Genomic DNA, 23,502 nt, shown 5'->3' on the forward strand with positions numbered 1-23,502 from the left:
ATACAGCAAGAAAACAAAAGACTTGGAGTTTACATTTGTGGACAGACTGGTGCACAGACAAAAATACGTGAGTAAAAAAAAATACGTGAGTGAAAAATCTAATATGTCAGTGAGCAGCTAAAGCAGGGGAAGCATATAGAGAGTTCTAGGCAGGAGGTGGAACTTTCAGTTGTAAATGTGGTGGTCAAGGAAGGCTTCACTTTGGCATTTAAGCAAAGATCCAAGTTGGTGAAGAAGCTATATGTACACCAGGGGAAGAAATGTTAAGATGTGGTCAGATTCTTTTATATTTTGAAGGTAGAGCCAGTGGACTTTGCTGGTAGATAAAATGTGTGATGTGAAAGAGAAAAGGAGTCAAGGATGATGCCAACTATTTTGATCTAGAATCAAGGATAATGCCAACTATTTTGATCTAAGCAAGTGGAAGGATGGAATTGACGTTTACTGAGTTCAGGAAGATCTTAAATGGAATAACTTTGGAGTGGAGGCAGGATTAGGAGTTCAGTTAGGTATCCAAATGAGGGAAGTAGGAGGGAGAAATTAAGGCAGAGATATAAATTTGGGAGTCATAAGGATGTAGCTGTTATTTAAAGCCATTAAGACTGGATGTGATCATCAGGGAAGTGAGTGTATACAGAGAAGAGGTCAAAGGACTGAGCCCTTGGACTATTATTATTTAGAAGTCAATGAGGTTAAGTAGAATTAGGGCAGAGGAAATTGAGAAGTGACCAGTGAAGTGGAAGACAAAGCTGAACACTGTTTCAAGGGGGGAGTGATTAACTGTGTCAAGTAAGAGGATTGAGAAGTGATCGATCATTGGATTTAACTACATGGAAGATATTAGCGACCTTAAATGAGAACAGTTTTGATGAAGGGGTAGGACAAAAAGCTTGATAGGAGTGAGTTTAAGAGAGAATAAGGGGAATTCTCTCTTAAATAGGGGGAGAGGAATTGGAGTTAGGTATAGACAATTATTTCAAGGAGTTTTGCTTTAAGTGGAATTAAAGAAATGGGGGACGTTAATTTTTTAAATTTTTTCATTCATTTAAAGGAGTTTTGTTTTAAATGGGATTAGGGGAATGGGGGGTTCTCACTTTGAAAATGTATTTATTCATTTAACATATGTGGTTGCCTCCTGTATGCCAGGCAGTATTCTAGGTTTCTAAGATAACACCATTGGGGAAATAAATTCCTGCTCATTTGCAGTTTTTCTAGCATATAGCAAAATATAAGAACAAACATTGCTAAGGCTTAGGTAGACATGATTTAAGGCAGTGCGCCTCATACTGTAATGCACTAATGAATCACCTGGGGATCTTGTTAAAACGTAGATTCTGATTCAGAGGTACTTTGAATATCAAGGATCTAAGATTTTTCCTCCTTGACACAGAAGCTACTCAGACTTTCCACATTTTGCTGGATTTTGAGCTTGATAACAGACTATTTAATGAGTTTTAATAAGATTTTGATTGTATTAAGGAATTGTTAACAGTTTTAGATTTGATAATGATATTGTGGTTATGTTTTTTCAAAGTCCATATCTGTTTAAAAACATACGGAAATACATATAAATAAAAGGTAAGATCTAGGATTTGTTTCAGAATAGTATGGGAGGATGGGAAGTGGATGAGGTGTGCATGGGGCAGGATTAGTTGTGTAGGTTGATGGCTTTTGGGACTGGATGATGGGTTTATAGGGGTTCATTATACTATTGAATATGTTTCAAAATTCTCTGTAATAAAAAGTTTTTTTAAAAATGCAGTAACCAGGGACCGGATCTCAAGTTCTAGTGTTCACTGTCTTGACTTAAGACCATATGTCTGAGTTTTTCTCAGCTGAATCAAGTATGTCTGGCTTATATCTGTTAAGTTGTTGGCCTGCATTAATCAACATGAGTTTCTGTTACTTAGCTTGTCTTGGGGTTTGTTGCATTTGTACTCATTTCTTTGCTTCCTCTTTAGGCCTCGCCTTGGAGTCACTCTTCACAAGGTTGTGGTAGCAGGAGCCCTTTATCTTTTGTTCTCTGGCATGGAAGGGGTCCTCAGAGTTACTGGGGTCAGTATTGCTTAATCAGAGTTTTTGTGGTCATTTCAGATATATAGTTTTTGTCTTGAGGAGGTTAATTGGTAATGTCTGTGGGCTTTACTATTTCCTCTAAGTCACCGTTGGGCTCTGGTTTACCAAACGTATGTATAATTCATTTTTTCTTTTTAATCTATCTGTTAGAGCTTCATAAATTTAATGTGTGATGGGGAATGAACGCTTTCCCACCTGTCCCCAGATTACTGCTTATTTACTAGTTCCCCAGTGGGAAGCAGCAATGGAGCAGCTGGCTCCATTCTTGCGTAAGTGACAAACATTGTAATCATGCACTTGCTGGTTAATCTGGTTTTTGTTTTAAAGTGACAGTGCTCTTTGCTTAACCAGCACTTGCATTTCGGAGGCTTTCTTAAAATTCAACTGATTATATTTTACATAATTATTTACAATTACATAATTATGCCTTTTGTTAGGGAAGGAAACCAAAGCACTGAGACATAGGTGATAAAGAAATTTATGTTAGAGCTGGATTAATGTGAAGAAGTGGGCCTCCCTAGGTCATTCCAGTTATTTTCCTATTTATTTAAAAATTTCTCTCTGCAATAACTTGTTAGATTCAAGATGGTAAATGCTGTAAACTTTTCTCTCAATTAAACTGGGCTCAGTAAGTTTCGCAACAAATTGCCCCTTAAATGAAACACTTTGTGGATGCAAATTTGGTTTTCAAACCACACTGTCCTCTGTATGTAATTTCCTTAGACTTTCAGCAACTTTAACCACCTGTCAATTTCATTTTCTTTCTTCTGCTGCTGTAGTATTTTTCTTATCCCTTGGCTTTGATAGTAAACCTGGCCCTCTCAGCAATTGATGCCTGTATTATTTTATGGATATCCTTTCAGTAATGCCCTGGTGATTGGGTAGTTAGGGTTAAATAAATAGCATCTTAAACTTTATGAAAGCAAGCAGCATAGTTTTGGGGATAGATACTTGCCTTACATCTTATTTTGAGGTGAGCTCTTTTTCATAAAAATACATTGTATATTACAATTCCAGAAATCAATAATTCTTAGTATATTAATGATGCAGTAATTTTAAATATGAGAAGGGTCTTTAGGACTTATAGCCAAAACCAGAATGATGGGAAATGATAGGATGGAATGAGAGCTTATACTGCTCTAAAGTTTTTGGTGTGGTCTCTTCTTACCATGGATCTTAGGGTGCTAAGAACTCTATTAGCACGTTATAACTCTATATTAAAGAACCCTTATTAGTTAGCAGCACGTTTCATTGTACTGAGATTGTAATCAACAATTTGCATGAAATGCTTATAGCTGTATATTATACATGATGGTTTGTCAGAAGGGAAGAGTGATGCAGGTGCCAAATGTTACTCCTTTTTGTTTTCTTTCAGTTCAAATGCAAAACCACTCCAGATGATTATATAAATGCAGAATCATGTGCTGGTTTCATTTCTGTGCCTCTCTGGACATCTCTTTTTTCACCACCTCTTTTTCTTTGTCTGCAGGCCCAGACTGATCTTGCTTCCTTGGCCTTTATCCCCTTGGCTTTCCTAGACACTGCCCTGTGCTGGTGGATATCCTTCTCATTGGATTCTTTGATGGCAGTCTATTTTCTCCTTTTGGAGATGGGTTTCCATTGATCTTTCTGCAAAGGGTTTTTTTTTTTTTTAACAGTTTTATTGATTACTCCTTAGTCTGGGATTAGGGTATTTTTAGTCTAACAACCTGAGGCCTCAGGTAAGCAGTTTTTTTGTTTTTAATTTTTACAATTGCATCAGAAATTGGTGACTGTGATCTGAGCACAAGATAAAAGCTTGTGGCTTTCCTTTTTTTTTTTTAATGAACATTTCACTTTGATTTTGGACTTATTTGTGCACCCCACTTAGTGTTAGAATCACTGGCCGCTCTGCTCCTGACATTTCTTTCAGCCTCTAGGAATTATTAAATGCTTTGAAAATTATGAAAAGATTTTGATTCTTAAAATGTGGTTTGGGGACTACATAAGGTTGTTTGACTCTCTTAAAATTCTATGTAGGTTTAGCAGGTTTAACCCCTTACAGGGTAAGTGTTTTATACCCCTGTTCAAAAGCTGACTTCGGATTGTCTGAAGGCTTCCACCTTTGAAGTAAATATTGATTCATTTACAAGTGAAGTCAACCAGCACGTAACAGACAGATTTCTATTTACGTACTCTTTTTCTCTTGCTTCTTAAAATTAAATACTGTTTATTAGGGACTTGGCCTCTTGGATGAAGGATTTGACTTTTGGGACTTTTATCCTTTTGGTTTTTTTTTTTAAATTTGTGTTGGTTTTTGTGTATTTGCTTCTGTGTGCAATATTATTGTTTTGATAAACTGTGATGGTTATAAAAGGCTGAATGTAAACAAAATAATTTTATGAATTTGAGTAGATTATCATATATCAGAAATCTTTGAAATTGAAGTGTTCTTCGTTCAAATGGTCAAGCTTTTCTAGGTCAATATCTTTCAAGTGTGCTTTGTGAACCTCTATAAATATTGGGAGGAGTGGAGAGAGGAAAGTGGGGCTGGACCAAACAATGAGATAACCCAATGTTTAGGTAGCAGCTTGTTAATAAGTCTTTGTCAAAGCACAGACCAAGCTCCACCTCATTCACTTTTGTATCTGCTCATTCTGAAAGTCGGACATGAGAGCAGATATCCTCTTCAGTAGTCATCAATTCCCCTCCTGTCTTCTGTGGCAACTTCTACTTGGGAATAATGTTCTGAAAATGGAGAGTCATTACTTTTAGAGCCTAACTGCCTGGAATACTCGACCAATTGTAATTGTACTGTCCTTTTAATTCAGGATTGATCTGGCAGCTGATGGCAGTTCTCTTAATATGGCACAAGGGGTCTAAGTGTAGAACTCTGGAAGGTTGTAGGCATAAGTGTATTTATGACCCTAGACTGGATTAGCTGGGACAGTGAGAACAGAGCTACCTACCTTAAAGGAAGAGAGAAGATAATGCTAACTTCTCTTCCCTTACCTGTTACTCATTTTCATTTCATTTTCTTCCATTTGTCTTTCTTTTTCTTTTTTATTTTTGTTTCTCTAGAAAGCTGCTTCCTGTCTTTATTTCTCTTTTTAATATTTTCCTCTTTTCTTTTTTCTTCTTATTTTTCTCCATTCTCACTTTATCCTGGTTCTGTCTTCTCTTCAGTATCTCATTGAAAATGAAGACTTTCTTATTAATCATGGTGAGGCTTGGGGTGTTTGTGAGATTGAGAATAAGAGAGCTGTAAGGCCTCTGGGATCCATAGCTCTATCATTATGACCCCAGATCCTCAGAAACGAGGATTAATTTAATAGCTTATGGTTTTTCTGAATGTTGATTTCCTTGACCTTCAAACACATATTTATTAGCCTGACTCAAACAATGAAGCTATTAAAACTTCGGAGGAACATTGTAAAACTCTCTTTGTACCGACATTTCACCAACACGCTTATCTTGGCAGTGGCAGGTAAGTCGGGGACTTTCTTCCTGATGTTTAAATGTGATCCTTTTAGAACAGAGATTCTTAACCTGAGAGGTTATAGGTGGGCTCTGTAAAATTACATAGAAAAGTTTTGTGCATTTTACTTGGGGAAGTGGTCTTTAGCTTTTGTCATTCTCCAAGGGGTCTGTGGTTCAGAAAAGATTGAGAACCATTTAGTTTAATAGATGAAAATTAATTCAGCTGTTAGTATATCTCTATCCTGTCTCCATTCTTTTTCTTGAAGCAAGTTAGCTTGAGTGCCATAGAGCATTCAGATTCCTTTTAGAAGAGATTAATACTTGCTTATTTGGTTTTATTAAATAGCTATAGAATTTTAGGTCAGGGTGCATTGCCATTATACTCCTTTTACGTATGTTACTAAGCATGCATAAAATATAGACATTAGGTAGACCATAGCCAAAGTAGGCTTATTTTCTGCCTTTTGACCCTTGTAGCAGGAAAAGTGAAGTCTGGCCTGTGATTGGAACCAACAGTTGTGTTTGTCTTGCAGTCATTTTATCAGCCTTTTTTTTCCCCATCTGACCAGCTAAAGAAAAATTAGCATTACTATACTAAGGATAAAGGAAGGGGAAAAATTGTATTATTGATATTGCTGGGAAAAGCCACGTTTCCAATAACTTCATTTCCAATTCTCAGGGTTACTGAATTAGCCAGATAGTAAACAAAACTATTCTTTAAGTACAGAAAGTTTTGACAAGAGTACATGGGCCTTGTATAGAGTAGTTAAGTAAATTTGTATTGAATAAATATGTTAAAATAACAGAAAGTGACGGTGATGTTTGGGGGTTAGGGATGTGGGGGATTCCACTTAACCAGAATTGGAGAATGTAATTGGGGATGTAAACCAACATTCATACTGACCAGGTTTTATATTTCCTCTTAGCATCTATTGTGTTTATCATCTGGACAACCATGAAGTTCAGGATAGTGACTTGTCAGTCGGTGAGTTAACAAACACATGCATAGGAATAGTGTACTGTTTGTTACACACAGACAATGATGTTGATGACAGTGGTAAGGTTTGTACCTTATAAAAAATTAGAGTTAGGTCTCCACTCTGAGGGTTAGAATGCTTTTCTCCTCCTGAGTATTCTATATGTATCATATACTATATATACTAGTAGTTCAAGAGAATTTTATAAGTGATAACCACAGTCTGTCATAACCCAATCTTGGCTTTAACTAAAAATTCTCAAATAAGAAATCCAGAGTCTTAAACATTAAGTATGTGTGAATAATGCTAATCTTGAGTAAAAACCATGTCCTTAAGATCTGAGCACAAAGACTATGGCCAGTAGCATTTCTTTGGAGGCAACTAAGGCTCTGTTTTGGTAAAACTAAATAAATGAAAATGAAAATTATAAAAAAATAACAACCTGATGTTACTTTCTCTTACCTTATATAAAAACCCTTACCAAAGATTCTCAGAGCTATAATGAAGCATTGACAAGCACTCTGTTTGGTTAGTGCCTTTTCTTTAACAATGGTAATCACTACAAGGGAAGAAATTAGGTTCATTCACTTTGTGCTTGGCGCAGTGCTTGTTAGCATATAGCAGGCCCTTAGTAAATATAAGTTGAATGAATAAACAAGTAGTTCTTGTTCTATGCAAAGGGCTTTGCGAACAAAGGGTTAAGATAATGTATATAAATATATTTTTTCCCCTTTTGGTAGGATTGGCGGGAGCTGTGGGTAGACGATGCCATCTGGCGGTTGCTGTTCTCCATGATCCTCTTTGTCATCATGGTTCTCTGGCGACCATCTGCAAACAACCAGAGGTTTGGGGATTCTTCTTATTTACGCTGCTAACCATTGAATGGCCACGTTATCGATTAGGGGTGGTTCAGTGAGTGACACTGTCAGGGCCGTATCATGTAATGGAAACAATACTCATTGGGTCTGGACTCAGGAAATTGGGTTCATGTCTCAGCTCTCCTATTAATTTGAGTTGTGTTTTTTGGCATGCTGCCTCTTTTCACCTCTCTGAACCTTAGTTTCCTCTTCATAAAAAAGGGGGAATTGATACCTATTGACATGAGGTCCCTTTCAGTTCTGACATCTTCTGTTAATATAAGTATTTGTATGGGTAAATAAGGGAGGTAGATAGATTGTGACAATTGTAATGAGAGTCTCACCTATCTAGCATCCAGAAGGAAAGAACAATTTCTGTAGTCGGTAGCTCAGCTTATTTTGTAACAACAGAGAAGGTAAAATGAAAACTTAAGTGACTGACTATGGAATAAAAATCAACATGTGAATTTGCTTTGTCTAACTATAGGCAAATCTCAGTTATTTACGAATTGGCCATCTTTATTTTGTTATTAGCCATGCCTTTGTTTCCCTTCTTTTTTTCCCCCTCTTCGTGTGCTTTTAGACAGTTAAGAGCTTATATTATACAACTATACCACCGAAGAAGGAAAAGGATGAGATGGTATAACTAAGGGTCTTGTGACCCTCCTTTACATTAATCTTTTTTTTTTTTTTTTTTTGTAGATAGACCTCTTGCAGATTTATTTCTGTCGTGTTATATATAGATATATGTATATATACTCTTTTTATTACAATATATCCCCTGCCCTTCCCCACCAAACTCACAAAAGGAAGTATAAATCCTTCCAGGATTGCCATCAGGCTTTCTAAGATAGCCAGGGCCAAGAATGAACCATCTCACAACAGCTCAAGAAACAGCTGCCCTTAGGCCATGGAGTCATCAAAGCAGTAGCATTCCCAGCACCCAAGGGCAGGAAAGAGGAAAGGAAACAACAGCAGTGTGACAGGATTCTGGGTTGAAAGTGTCCTAGACTTTCATCAGTGACTCCTAGAAAGGCAGGCTGGCTCCCAGAACTCTCAGGATGGGAATAAAGGTGGGAGCCCTGTGGCTCTTCAGATGCTCCCCAAATAGCCTGGGGGCAGGGAGTAGGAGCTGGGGGTTAGGTATGCAGGGCTGGGGTGGTGGGAGAAGGAACACGTGTGGGTTATGCTGAGGACATAGCAGCCCCGCCTACTCAGTGACATATAATAAACAGGGACAGATGCTGGCTCCTAAAGAAATAGGGGAGAGAGCATGGCAGGGAGGAGGAGGGAACAATGGCACACATAAGAAAGTTACATACAGGACTTCCCTGGTGGCGCAGTGGTTAAGAACCCGCCTGCCAATGCAGGGGACACAGGTTCAACTCCTGGTCTGGGAAGACCCCCACATGCCGCAGAGCAACTAAACCCGTGTGCCACAACTACTGAGCCTGTGCTCTAGAGCCCGTGAGCCACAACTACTGAGCCCGCATGCCACAACTGCTGAAGGCTGCCTGCCTAGAGCCCGTGCTCTGCAATAAGAGAAGCCACCACAATGAGAAGCCCTCGCACCGCAACAAAGAGTAGCCCCTGCTCGACACAGCTAGAGAAAGCCCGCATCTAGCAATGAAGACCCAATGCAGCCAAAGATAAATAAATAAATAAATTTATTTTAAAAAGAGAGAGAGAAAAGGGGAAAAAGAAAAGAAAGAAAGAAAGTCACATAAAACATAAAGTACCAACAAAAACATGACTTGTACTTGCCTCCTCCCTTGGGAGTCGGGGAGAGAAGAAGGGAGGTGAAGGGTCATGAACCTAGGATTATCAACTGGTCAGGGGCACAGGAAAGTTCTCTGAGGACTCCTAAGGGGCAGGCAGATAGCTGGGACTCCACAGTCCCAGGGAAGAAATGACAGTCCCGTCAGTTCGACCTGGACCAAATCTTGGTGCTCCCTCAGAGCCCCTTGCCCTTTGAAGCTTTCTCGCTGGGCTGGCACTGGTTGGTGCCAGGAGTTGGTTCCCTCAGCTCAGTCACGTGTTGCTCAGGGTCCTGAGATGTGGCTGCATGGCTCACCTGCTCCTCAGTGCCTGACAGCACCACTTTGCCGCCCACACACCACTCCTGCAGGGTTCAGGCAGTGGCACTGAGGTCCTGGTGCTGAATGTCAACCTCCAGTCTCTGGTTGGGCTGGTCGAGGGAGGCGAATCACGTCAGCGTACACGGCCTCATTGACAGGGTCTTCCAGATGCCACATGTTCTGCAGGACAAGGGCCTCCAGTGGTACTGCATATAGGATACACTTGACTTTGGCAGCCAGGGTGACGATTGATAGATGTCAAAACTTATCCTTCTGAGCCTCTGTGAGTGGAGGAAGATTCTGGGCTTCAGCTAAGTGGTCAGCATGTGTCCTGTAAGCAAACACTGTGAGCAGCCGAAATGTGGAATGTGGAAGCAAAGTCCCTCTCAGCCACCTCTCTAATATTAGACGTATCCAGCAGTGTACACACTAGGGGCCTCCAGCACCTGTGGATGACTGTGGCCAGTGCTGCCCCCTTGGCTTGTCACCTTCATCTCAGCACTCATGGCTTCACTGAACTGAGGGGACCTGGGCTCAGGAAGTGTGGAGCTTCCACGTGGCTCCACCCCCTCCCTTAAAGAGGCAGCCTAGGGACCGTGGTCTCCTGCTGATGCCCCATCATACTCTGGGTCAGACTCTGCAGGCCACTACCTGGACGTTTCGTCTTCCAGCACACTGCGTGGGGCCACTGCTCTGTCACTTCAGCAGCTGTTCCCAGCCTTTCCTGCCACCTCCCTCTACACTGATCTGTTGATCTTCTGTTCATTTGCTAGCTATATCTATACATAAAGTTTTTCCCTTTCTTTAGTCTTTAAAAAATTTCTTTTGCTTTATCTCTCCTCTTCCTTTCTCCTTTAAAAAAACATTGTGCCCACTCCCTATAACTCCAGTGTTAACAGCCTAATGTGATGTATCCTGCCACATTTTATTCCTTGTTCAAATATGGAATTTTCTTTTACTCACTCAACAGTGCATTGTGGAAATGCCAAGACAACTGGTTTAAATTAAACTCATTTATTTTCATGGATGGCATTATATTACATAGTACAGATGTAGTATATAGTTAATAATTAACTATAACTATTAACAAGTTAACTATAATTAACTTGTTTTCCCTGTTGATGGGCATTTGGACTATTTCCAGTTTGGTGGTTTTAGGGTCACCAAGATCACATTTTTTTTTTTTTAATGTATCTATTTTATTTATTTATTTTTGGCTGTGTTGGGTCTTCGTTGCTGTGTGCCGGCTTTCTCTAGTTGCAGCAAGCGGGGGCTACTCTTCGTTGCAGTGCACGTGCTTCTCATTGCAGTGGCTTCTCTTGTTGTGGAGCACGGGCTCTAGGAGCGTGGGCTTCAGTAGTTGTGGCATGCGGGCTCTGTAGTTGTGACTCACGGGCTCTGGAGCACAGGCTCAGTAGTTGTGGCGCACGGGCTTAGTTGCTCTGCGGCATGTGGGATCTTCCCGGACCAGGGCTTGAATCCGTGTCCCCTGCATTGGCAGGCAGATTCTTAACCACTGCGCCACCAGGGAAGCCCAAGACCACATATGTTTAAAAGGACTCATGAGACTCAGCATACAGTTTTACTTAGAGCAAAGGTTTAGGGACTTCCCTTTCCCTTTCCTTCAGGGAAAGGTTTTTAAAGACAGAGTGAGGGAGCAGGGGTGTGGGGTGCATGATCAGCTTGTAGACATTCTTCTGATTGGTTAGAGGTGAGGTAATCCCGTCAGCCTTCTGGTTCCACCCAGTCTGGGATCTACAGGCTTTTGGCAGCACACAGTTAACTTCTTCCACCTGGTGGGGGTTTCAGTATCGGCAAAACAGCTCAAAGGATATGGCTCAGGATATTATCCATAGCCCTTAAGGAGGAACTAAAGGTCCTTGACTTTGTTTAATGGCTAAACTATTATTATTTTGTCTTGCTTGACTGTTTTCCTTTGCTTCTGCATTTTCTCATTTCTCTGATTAAATTTATTCTTTGGAACTCGGGGAAGGCCTAGGAAGCTAAAGTTTTTCTACAGACAAAAGACAGGAAGAGGGTTTGGGGCCAGGGAGGAGGGGTAATCCCAGGAAGGTCCTATAGCGTCTTGCTTGGTTACGTACATTTATTTTTATACACTCGAATACCCCTACGCCTCATTTTTTTCTCTCATTGCACTTATTATCGTCTAAAATCTATATACTTTATTTATTACTTACTATCTATCTTCTCTTCCTATCCCCCACCCCTCAAACCAGATTTAAGTTCCATGAAGGCCAAGAACTATTCCTGGCTACATGGAGTTAGCCAAGCTGCAAAATCTGAGGGAATGGTCTCTATAAGACTGTCCTCACTTCTGATACACAGTTGCGAGTTCAAGGGTTTGCAAAACCATCTCAGGTTTGATTATTCACTAAAAGGACTCAGAACTCACTGAAAGCTGTTATGTTGATGGCTATAGTTTATTACAGAAAAAGGATAAAAATTAAAGTCAGCCAAGGGGAGAGACTTACAGTACAGAGTCCAGGAGGGGTCCAAATGCAGCATTTCCAGTTGTCTGCTCCCATGGAGTCACAGACAGTGTTCCCTCCTCCTGGTTGCAGTGTGTGACAGTACACACTGAGTTTTACCAACCAAGGGAGACTCACCCGAGCCTTTGGTGTCCAGAGATTTTACTGGGGCTCGATCACCTACTATCTGTGTGGCTGAACTTCAGTCTCCAAGGAGGGCCTGGAGGTCAGGCTTATCTTTAGTTGCTAGTTCCTCTGGAGGCCAGAGGTGATACTGTGTGCCCCAGAGACCTTGTCACAAGTCACACTGTTAGACTGTCCTGTGGCCAGAGCCAAACTGGGTGACCAGAGACACTCCCATCAGGCAGGACATGCCAGGGGCATAGAGGTCACCTCCCAGTAGTCAAGGGCAAAACCAGTCCTCTCTTGGTGTACACAAGGTTAAATTTTCACTACACACTGGCACATAGCAGATGCTCAGTACATATAGTGAGTGGCCTTGAGATTGCTGGGTTAAAGGGTATGTGTATTTGTAATTTTTAAAGTATGACCACATTGTATTCCAAAAAAAATCTGAAACAAATTGCATATCTACCAACAGTGGTATGAGGATCTCTTTGCTCTTCCTTCCTTCTACACTCCCATTATTTTATTTAATTTTTGCAGATCTGATGGATGAGCGTTAATATCCAGTGTTACTTTTATTTGCATTTAAGACTGAGTTAACTTCTTTTGTCTTTTATATGTTTACTGTCAGTTATGTCAATCAGCTTTTTATATCTTTGGCTTATTTTTTTATTGCCTTATTGATCATTTTTGTATTGATTTGTAGGAATTCCTAATATATTTTAGATGCCAATATGCCAAATATTTCCAGTGTTCAAGTATTCCAGGTGTTTTCTCCTAGTTTGATTATCTTTGAACTTTTTTTTAGTGATGTTTTTGGTTATAGGAAAACTCAAAAATGTGGAGTCAAATTTGTCATTTTTTTTCCTTCACAGATTATACATTTTGTGTTCTAAGAAAATTATTTCCTACCTTGAGGTGAAATCATAAAGTTCTTCTATAATTTTTTTTAAAATTTCACAGTTGAGCTTTCATTCATAAAGAGTATGGTTGATTATAGGTTCTCTTGTCTCTTTTGCTCTGATCCTGCTCAGTAGCACATTGTCTTAATCTTAATTATTTTAGCTTCCTGATAAATCTTGTATCTCCAGGGCCTAAACCGCCCTCCCCCTTAATCTTCTTTTTAAAAAATATACTTTGTTATTGGGTCTTTGCTTTAAAAAAAAAAAAATTAGCTTATTTGTTTAATTCTAGGAAAACCTTATGAGATTTTGATTGGAATCTAATTACGCTTAATGGATTAATTAGGGAAATTTTGTATCTTTTTGATAATCCCATCCTTGAGTGTGTTATCTCTCCATTTTTCAGTCCTTTCAGTGCCTCAGTTATGTTTTGTAACTTTAAATGTGTTTTTTAAAAACCTTTGTGGATCTTATGGATGCAATCTCTTTTAAAATAATAATTTAGGCTTTTCCAATTATGTAGGAATGCTATTGATTTTTGTATATCACATCCATCAACTCTCCTGTGTTACCTTGTTCTAATAATTTCTAGATTTTCTCATTAGATTGGTTATTATCTCAAATTAATAGTCTTCCTGTCTCATTTCTGATTCTTGTGTTTGCTAGGCCTTCCTGTATAATATTGAATAGAGGAAATGAGAGTGGGCCTCTTCATCTTACGCTGACTTTAAAATAAATGCATCTCAAGGATCACATTGACTTTGATATTTACTGTGAATTTTTGTTAGTTACCCTTTATCAGGTTACAGGTGTTCCCTATTATTCCTAGCTTATAAGGAGTTTTTTATCACGTAAGGGTGATTTTAAAACAAAGTAGAGTGAAAATAATAGGCAACAGTAAAATGGAAAGTGCAGAATGAGTTCAAAGCTAAAGCATTCTAGGAATTACCTATCTGGTAGCTGCTTTGCTGAATCTCTTGTAAATTGCGAAGGAAAGATAACAGATATTCCAGATCAGGCCTTCATCTTCTCAGCTCCCCACTTAGAAATTGAGATTTTAAATTACTTGGAACACAACAAGATCAGACTTTCCAAATCATAACTACCAATTTGAAGTCTGAAATTTTGAATTACAAGAGAATTTACTTACCCCTGTGTGATACATATGCTTATAAGTGAACGTTTATTGAGTGCTTACTGTGAGGTATTGTTCTAAGCACTCTATTTGAAATGACTTACCTGCTTTTTTCATTACCTCTATGAGTAATGTTCTGTTATTATTCCCATCTACAGATGAGGAACCTAGCGCACAGAGAGAATAGGTAAATTGTGTAAGGTCACAAGTAGTCCGTGGCTGAGCCTGCACTCATAAATATGATACTGTCCTGCTTCTCTCTTGTTAATAGCGGCAATTGAGAGCTTTCTGAGGGGAAAGAATTACTTTATTATTCACTAAACTGATGTAATGAATGACTATAATTGAGGTTTCAATAATTAGTCCTGTAAAATCCAGATAGTGGAGTAGTTTTTTTAGTTTTCTAATTTTTTCCTTCTGTTCTACCTTTGTTCTGTCAGGTTTGCCTTTTCACCATTGTCTGAGGAAGAGGAGGAGGATGAACAAAAGGAACCTATGCTGAAAGAAAGCTTTGGTAGTGATAAAATTCACCTTTTGTGCTTTAAATATTCTTTTCTGGTTTTTAGAAATAGAGTAAAAGAAGTATAACATTTTGAGTATCAAAATCAAGAGACTTTGATTGTGTATTATTCTTTTACAACATGTTCTTCAGTTTGATATGTGGTGAAGTTAGGGAGAAGCGAAAGTAAGGGTATGAATCTTTAGATGAAACCATGTTCAGTAAATAATGGCACATTAAATGTCCAGTTTATTTGCTAGAGATGAGCTGAAAACTTGACTTTGAACTTTCCAGCACAAATGTTAAGATGGAGAAACTTATCTGTAGTATAATTTAGTGTCAATAAGCTTAAAATAAAGCTCTGAATCCATTTTTGCTATCAGTGCTGGTCTACTGACCTAGTTAACCAGTCTATTGTTTTTTTTCTTCTACAGAAGGAATGAAAATGAGAAGTACCAAACAAGAACCAAATGGAAATAGTAAATTAAACAAAGCAGTAAGTATGATTTCTTTTTTTTTTCCCCCTGTCCTCTAGCCCTTGGTGGAGCTCAGCAGCTATGTACAGGCCTTAATGATTTTTTACCTATGCTATAATTAACATTTTTAAAAACAGAGATAGCAAGAGATTCTGTCTAGGACCTAGTAATCTTTTAACTAGATGGTTTGCTGCTATGTCCTGAAAAGGTTCCAGACCATTCTTATGGTTCTGTTTAATGGTTTTCATCAATGAAATCATAGCCCCATTAATAATCTAAGGTGATCTTTTTTGTAGTAAAGATGAAGATTTTTTCAAAACTACAGTGAGGTATCACCTCACACTGGTCAGAATGGCTGTCATTAAAAAGTCTACAAAAAAAAAAGTCTACAAATAACAAATGCTGGAGAGGGTATGGAGAAAAGGGAACTCTCCTACACTATTGGTGGGAATGTAAGCTGGTGCAGCCACTATGGAAAACAGTATGGCGGTTCCTCAAAAAACTAAAAATAGAGTTGTCATATGATCCAGCAATTCTACTCCTGGGCATATATCTGGACAAAACTGTAATTCAAAAAGACACCTGCACCCCTATGTCCATAGCAGCACTGTTCACAATAGCCAAGACATGGAAACAGCCTAAATGTCCATCAACAGATGAATGAATAAAGAGGATGTGGTACATATATACCACAGAATACTCTCAGCCATAAAAAAGAATGAAATAATGCCATTTGTAGCAACATGGATGGACTTAATCTCTATCATACTAAGTTAAGTAAGTCAGAAAGAGAAAGACAAATACCATATGATATCACTTATATGTGGAATCTAAAATATGATATAAATGAACCTATCTACAAAACAGAAAAAGACTCATAGACATAGAGAACAGACTTGTGGTCATCAAGGCTGGGGGTGGGGGAGGGAAGGATTGGGAGTCTGGGATTAGCAGATGCAAACTATTATATATAGGATGGGTAAACAACAAGGACCTACTCTATAGCACAGGGAATGGTACTCAATACTCTGTAATGACCTATATGGGAAAAGAATCTAAAAAAGAGTGGATATATGTATATGTATAACTGATTCACTTTGCTGTACACCTGAAACTAACACAAGATTGTAAATCAACTGTACTCCAATAAAATTTTTTTTTAAATCCTGTGATAAACCATAATGGAAAAGAATATGAAAAAGAATATATATGTGTATAACTGAATCACTTTGCTGCACGGTGGAAATTAACACAGCATTGTAAATCAACTGTATATTTCAATTTTTAAAAAAAATCAAGAGTTTTTCAGTCAGCTTTTTTTTCCTTAAGAACTGTGCATTCACTCTGCTTTTAAAAGGGCTTTAGAATTTATCTCAGTTTTAAGGAGCAAAGCTTACATGAAGCAAAAACTCTAGGTATTAGACTACTGAGAAGAAAGCGTTTAGGGATGTAGGATATCATTTTATATTTCGTTCATATAGTTTAGTTTTTTAAATTAAATTATTTGACTTTTCTGTTATTTGTCCTGTTATGTGAATATACTAGTTCAGAGTGACAAAAGACTGAATTGAGACCTCTTTAGATCGTTACTTGAGATGTATATTTTGGTGCATTATGGTAACATCTGGCATTTTTATGTTCTCAGCAGGAAGATGATTTAAAGTGGGTAGAAGAGAATGTTCCTTCATCTGTGACAGATGTGTAAGTTTTTGAATCATTACCACAAGAATCCTTTTTCACAGTTAGTATTACTTTTATTATTTTAAATGAATGAGCTGAAGAGCATAGTAATGAGAATGCTTGTAGTTAACTCTAGAAGTAAAAGGTTAAATTACTGAAATAATTTTAAGTATTAAAAATATTAAAAAGATGTTAGAAAATAAAGACCAGGAATGATATACAAACAAAAATAATCCAGATTATTCATTCAGATTACATTTCTGCTCAGAAAGATTTAGCTGTAGGTCTTCCTAAAATCAGTGGGATAATCCTTTTGGAATTTTTGGGTTCCTTTCCATGCCTATAATTTTAATTAAACATTGTTCCTATTAAAGTCCATACAATTCTAGTAACTGTGATTCTTTTTTTTTTTTTTTTTGTATTTGCTTTTTCTTTTCCTGAAATGTCTTCAATGGGATGCAAATCTTAGGTAGTTACAAAAACTTTAAATTGTAGTCATTATTCCACTGTCCTTTTTGAACCATTTATGGCTTTATTTTACATCGTTTAGTTTGTTTTTCTCTCTGCAGAGCACTTCCAGCCCTTCTGGATTCAGATGAGGTTAGTAATCGAATCATATGCACATAAACTATGGGTCTGGTGGCTTAAGTCTTTTGTTCAAGGAGATTTATTTATATGACTCGGTAATGGACTGATGAACTATAGTTGGTATAGTTGACAAAGGATGAAAAGAGAAATACTAATATTATAACTAAAATATTCAAGAATGTTTCCTTTCTGTACATGTCCCCCTTTTATTTCTTACAAAGTGTGTTCAGACTTGAGAATGTCTTTGTTTAAATTGGGTAGCCAGTACCATACTCTTCCGCTAATTCCTTTGTCTTTAAGAAATTCAAATTTAACCCTTATCTAGTCTAGGGAAAAATAATAAAGAAAAGTTATTTTAAGTTACCTACTATACAGTGTTATCTGTGTCACTGTCCTCCAGATAATAAGGATAATTAGTACCTCTAATGTTTATGTTGATTATTAGTCTTTTAATATGGCTCCATACACTTTATCTAGAAGATTTCACATGAGGTTTTATGTAAGAATTGCAGTCTGAGTTCGTGGAAACCACTTCTAGACATGTTCTGAATGTTTAGGTTACTCTAGAGTCATGATTTCAGAAAGCCTTTTAAAAGCCTTTGCCCAATTGTGACTTACTTTGTTGGATTGACTACTAAAAAATGGTTTGTTCACTTCTCACTGACCTGCTGTGTGGTGCAGTACACAGTGTCAGATTCCTTAGCTGTTGCATTCATTGAGATAATTGAGAACTCTACCTTTCAGACAAGCCTTTGCTTTTTGTGGTATATTCTGCAGTTCCTAGATCTTTCTCTTGGGAGCCATCTTCTGCTAACAGTTTGCCTTCAGGGTATCCCATTGGCTCCAGCTCTCCAGACACGCATATTTCAGCCAGAGGAGGCTAAGTATGTGAAACCCAGTTGTACCGTTTATGGGAATATGGGTTTATTGTAGTACTTTTGGTGGCACTGACTTCATCTGTTTATATTTTCCTGTGTGAAAAAATGATTCAAGAACTGAAAAAGAACTTAAATGAATTACAAGAGAAACAAATAAAGGACTAGGAATCAAAACAGCATCAGACTCTTCAACAATGTTGGAAGCTAGAAGATAATAGAACAATGTCTTTGAATTCTGAGAAAAATTATTTTCAAACTAAAATTCTGTACTCAACTATCAACATAAGGGTAAAACAAAGATGTTTGCAGTCATGCAAAAACTAAAATAATTGACATCCTATGTGTGCTTTCTCAGGAAAGAGTAGAAAATGTTATTCATAAAATGAGGGAACTAAAAAGAGAAAGACTTCGGATTCAGGAAGTAAAGGATCCGACACAGAGAGGCAGGGATAAATTCCTAGGATGATGTAAGAAATTCTCAGAGTGTGACAGCTGGGCAACAAGTTTGGAGAACAGCTAGTCCGGAATGGAGCGGGAGAACAGAGAGCTTCAGGGACGAGTATTTCTAAGGAAAAAAACATGAAAAGGGTAGATAATCTGATGTAATTGATCATATTGAAAAGGGATTTACAGTTCTGTCAGAGTTTGGGATAAATTTGTGATAGGTACTTAGCAAATGAAGCAAAGGAAAAATGAAAAAATACTCTGAGGTAAAATTACTATGTAATTACTGTGAAATTTAATAGTATTACATTAATTTTCTCAATCGAAATGGCATACTATAAATACTATTTTATAGTCAAATGTAATTTTTTTACATGATTTTAAAAAATTATGGTGAAAAACATGTAAAATCTACCATTCTAACCTTTCTCAAGTGCAAAGTGTTGACTTATATGCACATTGCTGTGCAACAGATCTCTAGAACTTTTTCATCAAATGTAATTTTAATCAGTATATTTCATTGTAAGGATATACTATAGTTTGTTTATACAGTCCTATATTTTTGGACACTTAATTCTTTCTAGTATTTTGTTATAATTCTGAGTGTTGCAGTAGAGATGCTAGTGGCTAAATCTTTGCCCACATCCTTGACTATTTCATTAAGCTAAATTCCTGAATCAGAGGAGGTACACATTTTTATTAAAGCTTAAGTGACTCTAAAATATACAGTTCCCTTTGATTTGTGGTTTGTTGTCCAGAAGCCTAGAGGTTTTGCTTCAGTTAATCTTGGGACTTGGACATCTGTGTGTTTCAAAATCTTTATAGATGGTTAAGAACCATTGCTCTAAATATTTAATGAACATAAGCAAGTACTTATAGAAAATGTGTGTGTGATCATCTTTGGAAAAGATATTTGGAATGTAGACCATTTAAAATCAATATACTTAGCATAACCTTTTTCCCCCTAGGAACGAATGATCACGCACTTTGAAAGGTCCAAAATGGAGTAAAGAATGGGAAGATTTGCAGCTGAAGATGGCTAGTATCTGGGAAGAGATCAGCTTCTGTGTCAGTCTTTACACTGCTCCATGGGATTAAAGGAGGCAATGACATCCTGATCTGTTTCTTGATCTTTGTGCATTGGAGCTGGCGAGAGGTGTTGGAACAAGGAGAACATTCTATTGAAAACAAGGTCATAGGATGAGAAAAATCTACAAGTTTTTTATTTGCAGCATTGATGCCCCTTTCCCTCCCACACCCTGACATGGATGTTTATGCAACTTGTGTATGTTGTTCCTAAACCTTCTATAATGTTTAAATTGTTAATCTGTCAAACTAAAAAATTTAACATCTTCTCTGAAGAACTGTGACATCAACACCATAATAAGTAATATCCAGGAGCAACTGCCTGTAATTTTTATTTATTAGGGAGTTACATAGGTGATGGGGGAAATTGTTAATTATCTTTGCATTTCCTGGGAAGCCAAGGTTAAATCTTGCAGAGGTAGTTTTGAGAAAAAGGAGTCCTTCTGCGTTAAGGAGCCATGGTTCTAACAATGATTAAAAGAACAACCAAAAAAAAGAAAGAAAGAGAGAGACTGTTACAGTGTGATTTAGATCATTTGAAAAAGCAAAATCAAGTGCAATTTTGTTTACAAACGGTGTATATTAAAGATTTTTCTATTTCAGATATACTTTAGAGAGAAATATTAGCTTAACTCTTTTGACATCTGCTATTGTGACACATCCCATTGCTGGCAATGTGGTGCACACTCCAGAACTTTTAACTACTGTTTTGTAAGCCTTCAAGGGCAGCATTGCAGAGTCCTAGGCAATGCTTTGCTTGCCTTCATGCCTTTTACTGGGTGTTGCACTAGATGCAGAAAGGCACTCCATCGTAAGTGCATGTGAGTGAGCACCCTGTTAAAGGGATTATAATGCTTCAGAAGCAGGAGCTAATACAAAGGAAACAGGTCCTTCTGGCTTAAACAGTTTTTTCTGCATGAAATAGTGTGGAGGCCCTGGACTGCTGCTCATTCTTTAGGATCGACTGTTCTTGTATCTGGTGTTGGTTTAGGGATGGTTTATAAGAAACATCACAAGGTGATGGGATTCATTTGAAGCACTATATTTGTTTGAATGATTTTGTCCAATTTTGCCTTCCCAAGATTTTTTGTTCTACATAGAAAGTTCATGCCACTTTTTAATATTAAAAAATTTTAACAAAATTGGTATCTTTTTCTTTTTTTCCAGACTTTCTTTAAAGACCCTTCTTTCTCCCAAACTCTCTCGTAGAATTTTCCTTCCATGGTTTTTATTCTATGTTGTCTTACCTTCTGTTCAAACCAGTGACCACACTACTACAATCTTCACTAAAGTGTTAAACATTTATGTAACATTTCTCTATAGCTGTTTGGTATGGTGATTAACAAAAAAAAATCACCTAGATAGTATCTCTAAGAAACAATATGAAGAAATGACTATTCTCAGGTTAATGCATTCACAAAAGGCTGGTGTTAACTTCGTGTGCTTCTGTTCTTCCACACTGAAACTTAGCAAGTGAATAGTAGTCATAATGCAGCAGGATAGTTGGTCAAATATTTTTTGAGACTGGTTAGATATTAACTTGAGACTAGGTTAAAAAAAAAAAAAAAAACCCACCCCGGCCATGCCATGTGGCTTGCAGGATCTTAGTTCCCTGACCAGGAATTGAACCTGGGCCATGGCAGTGAAAGTGCCGAGTCCTAACCACTGGACCGCCTGGGAATTCCCAAGAACCTGTTGTTTTAAGCAGGAGTGTATAGCACAAATTCTATAGGTTGATTATTCTTTCTGCTTTCTCTTATGGCTTCTTGTGTTACTTTGATTGGTTATAGTGTATCAGTTCCTAGAAAAGGTTCAGAAGGAATTTATAGTATCACACTGACCTGTTACCTTATAGTTTACATTGTTTATTTTGGTCTTGGTCCTTGGGTCTGGAACTACAAGGTATTCGGCCTTCTTCTAGCACAGCAGCTGGTAATTCTAAATTTTCAAGTTGTTCAGTTTCTATGGTGAAAACCAGCCACAAGATTTGTTTACCAATTTTTGTGTTTCTTACTACTTGAAAATATTTCATTTGATTATCAGAAACAGCATTTGATAATGATGGGACAGTATTCCTAATTTACAGATGAAGAGACTGTAAAAATAAACTGACCAGGGCTGGTGGGTTTTTGTTTTTGTTCTTTAACACCTTACATCGTAGACTCACTCCTTTTTTCTTTTACATTTTGCTTTAAACCAAATGCTTAATTTTATGACATGCCTACTGTTTTCTTGGGGCTAAACTGCCAGATACAGATCATTCTTGCATTGGTTCTCAAACTTTAAAGTTCATGGACTCTCCTTGGGGACTTATTAAATGACTGCTGGACTCCCCACTCCACAGTTTTTGAGTCAATAAGGCTGGAATGAGGTCTGAGATTGCCTTTCTAACAAGTTCCCAGGTGATGCTGATCTAGGGACCACACTTTGAGAACCACAGGCCTAGACCAACCCGTAAAATACAAGGGTAAGGTACTCGAACTAGCTGGGTTTTTAATGGTAATACTAAAACTACCATTGAGTGCTTAAGTTGTCAGGCGTTGCTAAGCGCTCACACGTTAGGTAGGTACACAACACTACCATCATTTTGCAAAGAAGGAAACTAAGGCTTCTAGAGATTGTTAAACGCCACAGCTACTTAGCTCATTTCCTAAATGGTACGTCTCCATCCCAGGTCTAACTGACACCAAAGCCTGAATTCGTCACCACCCTATGCTGCCCAAGACAGTTCTAAGATTAAAATCCTTTTTCCTTCTTGTTAAGCCCATGGCCACTCGCACTCCACGATGGAGAAGGTCGGTCCAGGGTGAAACGCAGTCCCAATCACCAGGGCATTCCTCGAGGGTGCACTAGGAACCGGGGCGGAAGGGGCGGGGCTTCGGTTGCGGAAGGGGCGGGCTTGGCTCTGCAGGAAGTCCGGTGTTGATGATGGTTCTATCGCCCAAGAGCCAGTAGCAGGGGTCCCGGCTCTTCCCTTGGCCTGATTCCGGCCCCACACCCGACCTGGCACAGTCCGGGTGAGACTGCGGCGGCGACTCCGCCCGCCGCCATGCACGACGCCTTTGAACCGGTGCCGATCCTAGAAAAGCTGCCTCTGCAGATCGACTGTCTGGCTGCCTGGGGTGAGCCGAGGGGCCAGGCGGGGTCAGCGCGGGAGCGGCTGGGACCTTTCAGGAGGCTAGGGAAGTGGACGGGAGTATGGCTGTGTGGACTCCGGTCGAACGCCGTCCGAGAGGGGCTTAGGATGAGGGAGGGCAGAGCCCTGTTGACAGCGAGGGTGGTGAAGCTGTTTGCTTTTGATGGTTTGTTTGTTTGTTTTTTGCATTGAACAAGTTAACAGCTATGTCTTTTCCCCCTTAGTGATCACTCATCGCTTACTTCTAATTACTGTAGCTAACTTGTTACTCTCCACTCTTAATCTAGCCAAGTGGTTGATTGCCTTATAGTCAAAATGCCCAAGTTGCCTAGCTCTTCTAGGTAGAAGAGCATCATTCCAGGCTGTCATGAAACCTAACCCATAAAAACTTGCATGATCCTTTTGAGATTGGCCAGTGCAGAAAACAGGGTCAGGTATCTCTTCTCTGCTCCAGAATACAAATGGGTTCTGAAATAAACCTTGACTCTTAACTACGAACATTATGCTCCTATCTGTGATTGTGTGTCTGATAACCAAAGACCAAACAGAAGTAATTTCAGTCTTTCCTGTTAATGTCCAGGTCCTAGAAATCAAGGGCCATAAAAAGGTGGCTCAG

The 23,502-nt window shown here is 38.5% G+C and overlaps 2 protein-coding genes and 1 pseudogene across 2 annotated transcripts in view; 2 read left to right on the top strand and 1 right to left on the bottom strand.

Moving 5' to 3' along the window:
- Positions 1–20,856, top strand: part of TMEM87A (transmembrane protein 87A) — a 42,920-nt gene extending 22,064 nt beyond the window's left edge. Inside the window, exons 11-20 of the mRNA XM_061180440.1 lie at positions 1,962–2,055; positions 3,566–3,634; positions 5,434–5,542; positions 6,462–6,520; positions 7,253–7,356; positions 14,540–14,613; positions 15,033–15,094; positions 16,720–16,775; positions 17,324–17,354; positions 19,633–20,856. Of these exons, the coding sequence (XP_061036423.1) occupies positions 1,962–2,055; positions 3,566–3,634; positions 5,434–5,542; positions 6,462–6,520; positions 7,253–7,356; positions 14,540–14,613; positions 15,033–15,094; positions 16,720–16,775; positions 17,324–17,354; positions 19,633–19,674 (700 nt within the window). The 3' untranslated portion in view covers positions 19,675–20,856. The remainder of the gene's footprint in view (positions 1–1,961; positions 2,056–3,565; positions 3,635–5,433; positions 5,543–6,461; positions 6,521–7,252; positions 7,357–14,539; positions 14,614–15,032; positions 15,095–16,719; positions 16,776–17,323; positions 17,355–19,632) is intronic.
- On the bottom strand, positions 9,291–14,216 carry LOC133085763 (COP9 signalosome complex subunit 7a-like; annotated as a pseudogene).
- Positions 20,857–22,670: 1,814 nt separating the features above from the next.
- The window catches only part of VPS39 (VPS39 subunit of HOPS complex), a 49,228-nt gene continuing 48,396 nt past the window's right edge, over positions 22,671–23,502 (top strand). Inside the window, exon 1 of the mRNA XM_061180442.1 lies at positions 22,671–22,872. Within this exon, the coding sequence (XP_061036425.1) occupies positions 22,800–22,872 (73 nt within the window). The 5' untranslated portion in view covers positions 22,671–22,799. The remainder of the gene's footprint in view (positions 22,873–23,502) is intronic.

The sequence above is a fragment of the Eubalaena glacialis genome, chromosome 2, assembly GCF_028564815.1.
Source record: "Eubalaena glacialis isolate mEubGla1 chromosome 2, mEubGla1.1.hap2.+ XY, whole genome shotgun sequence".
Classification (NCBI taxonomy): Eukaryota; Metazoa; Chordata; class Mammalia; order Artiodactyla; family Balaenidae; genus Eubalaena; species Eubalaena glacialis.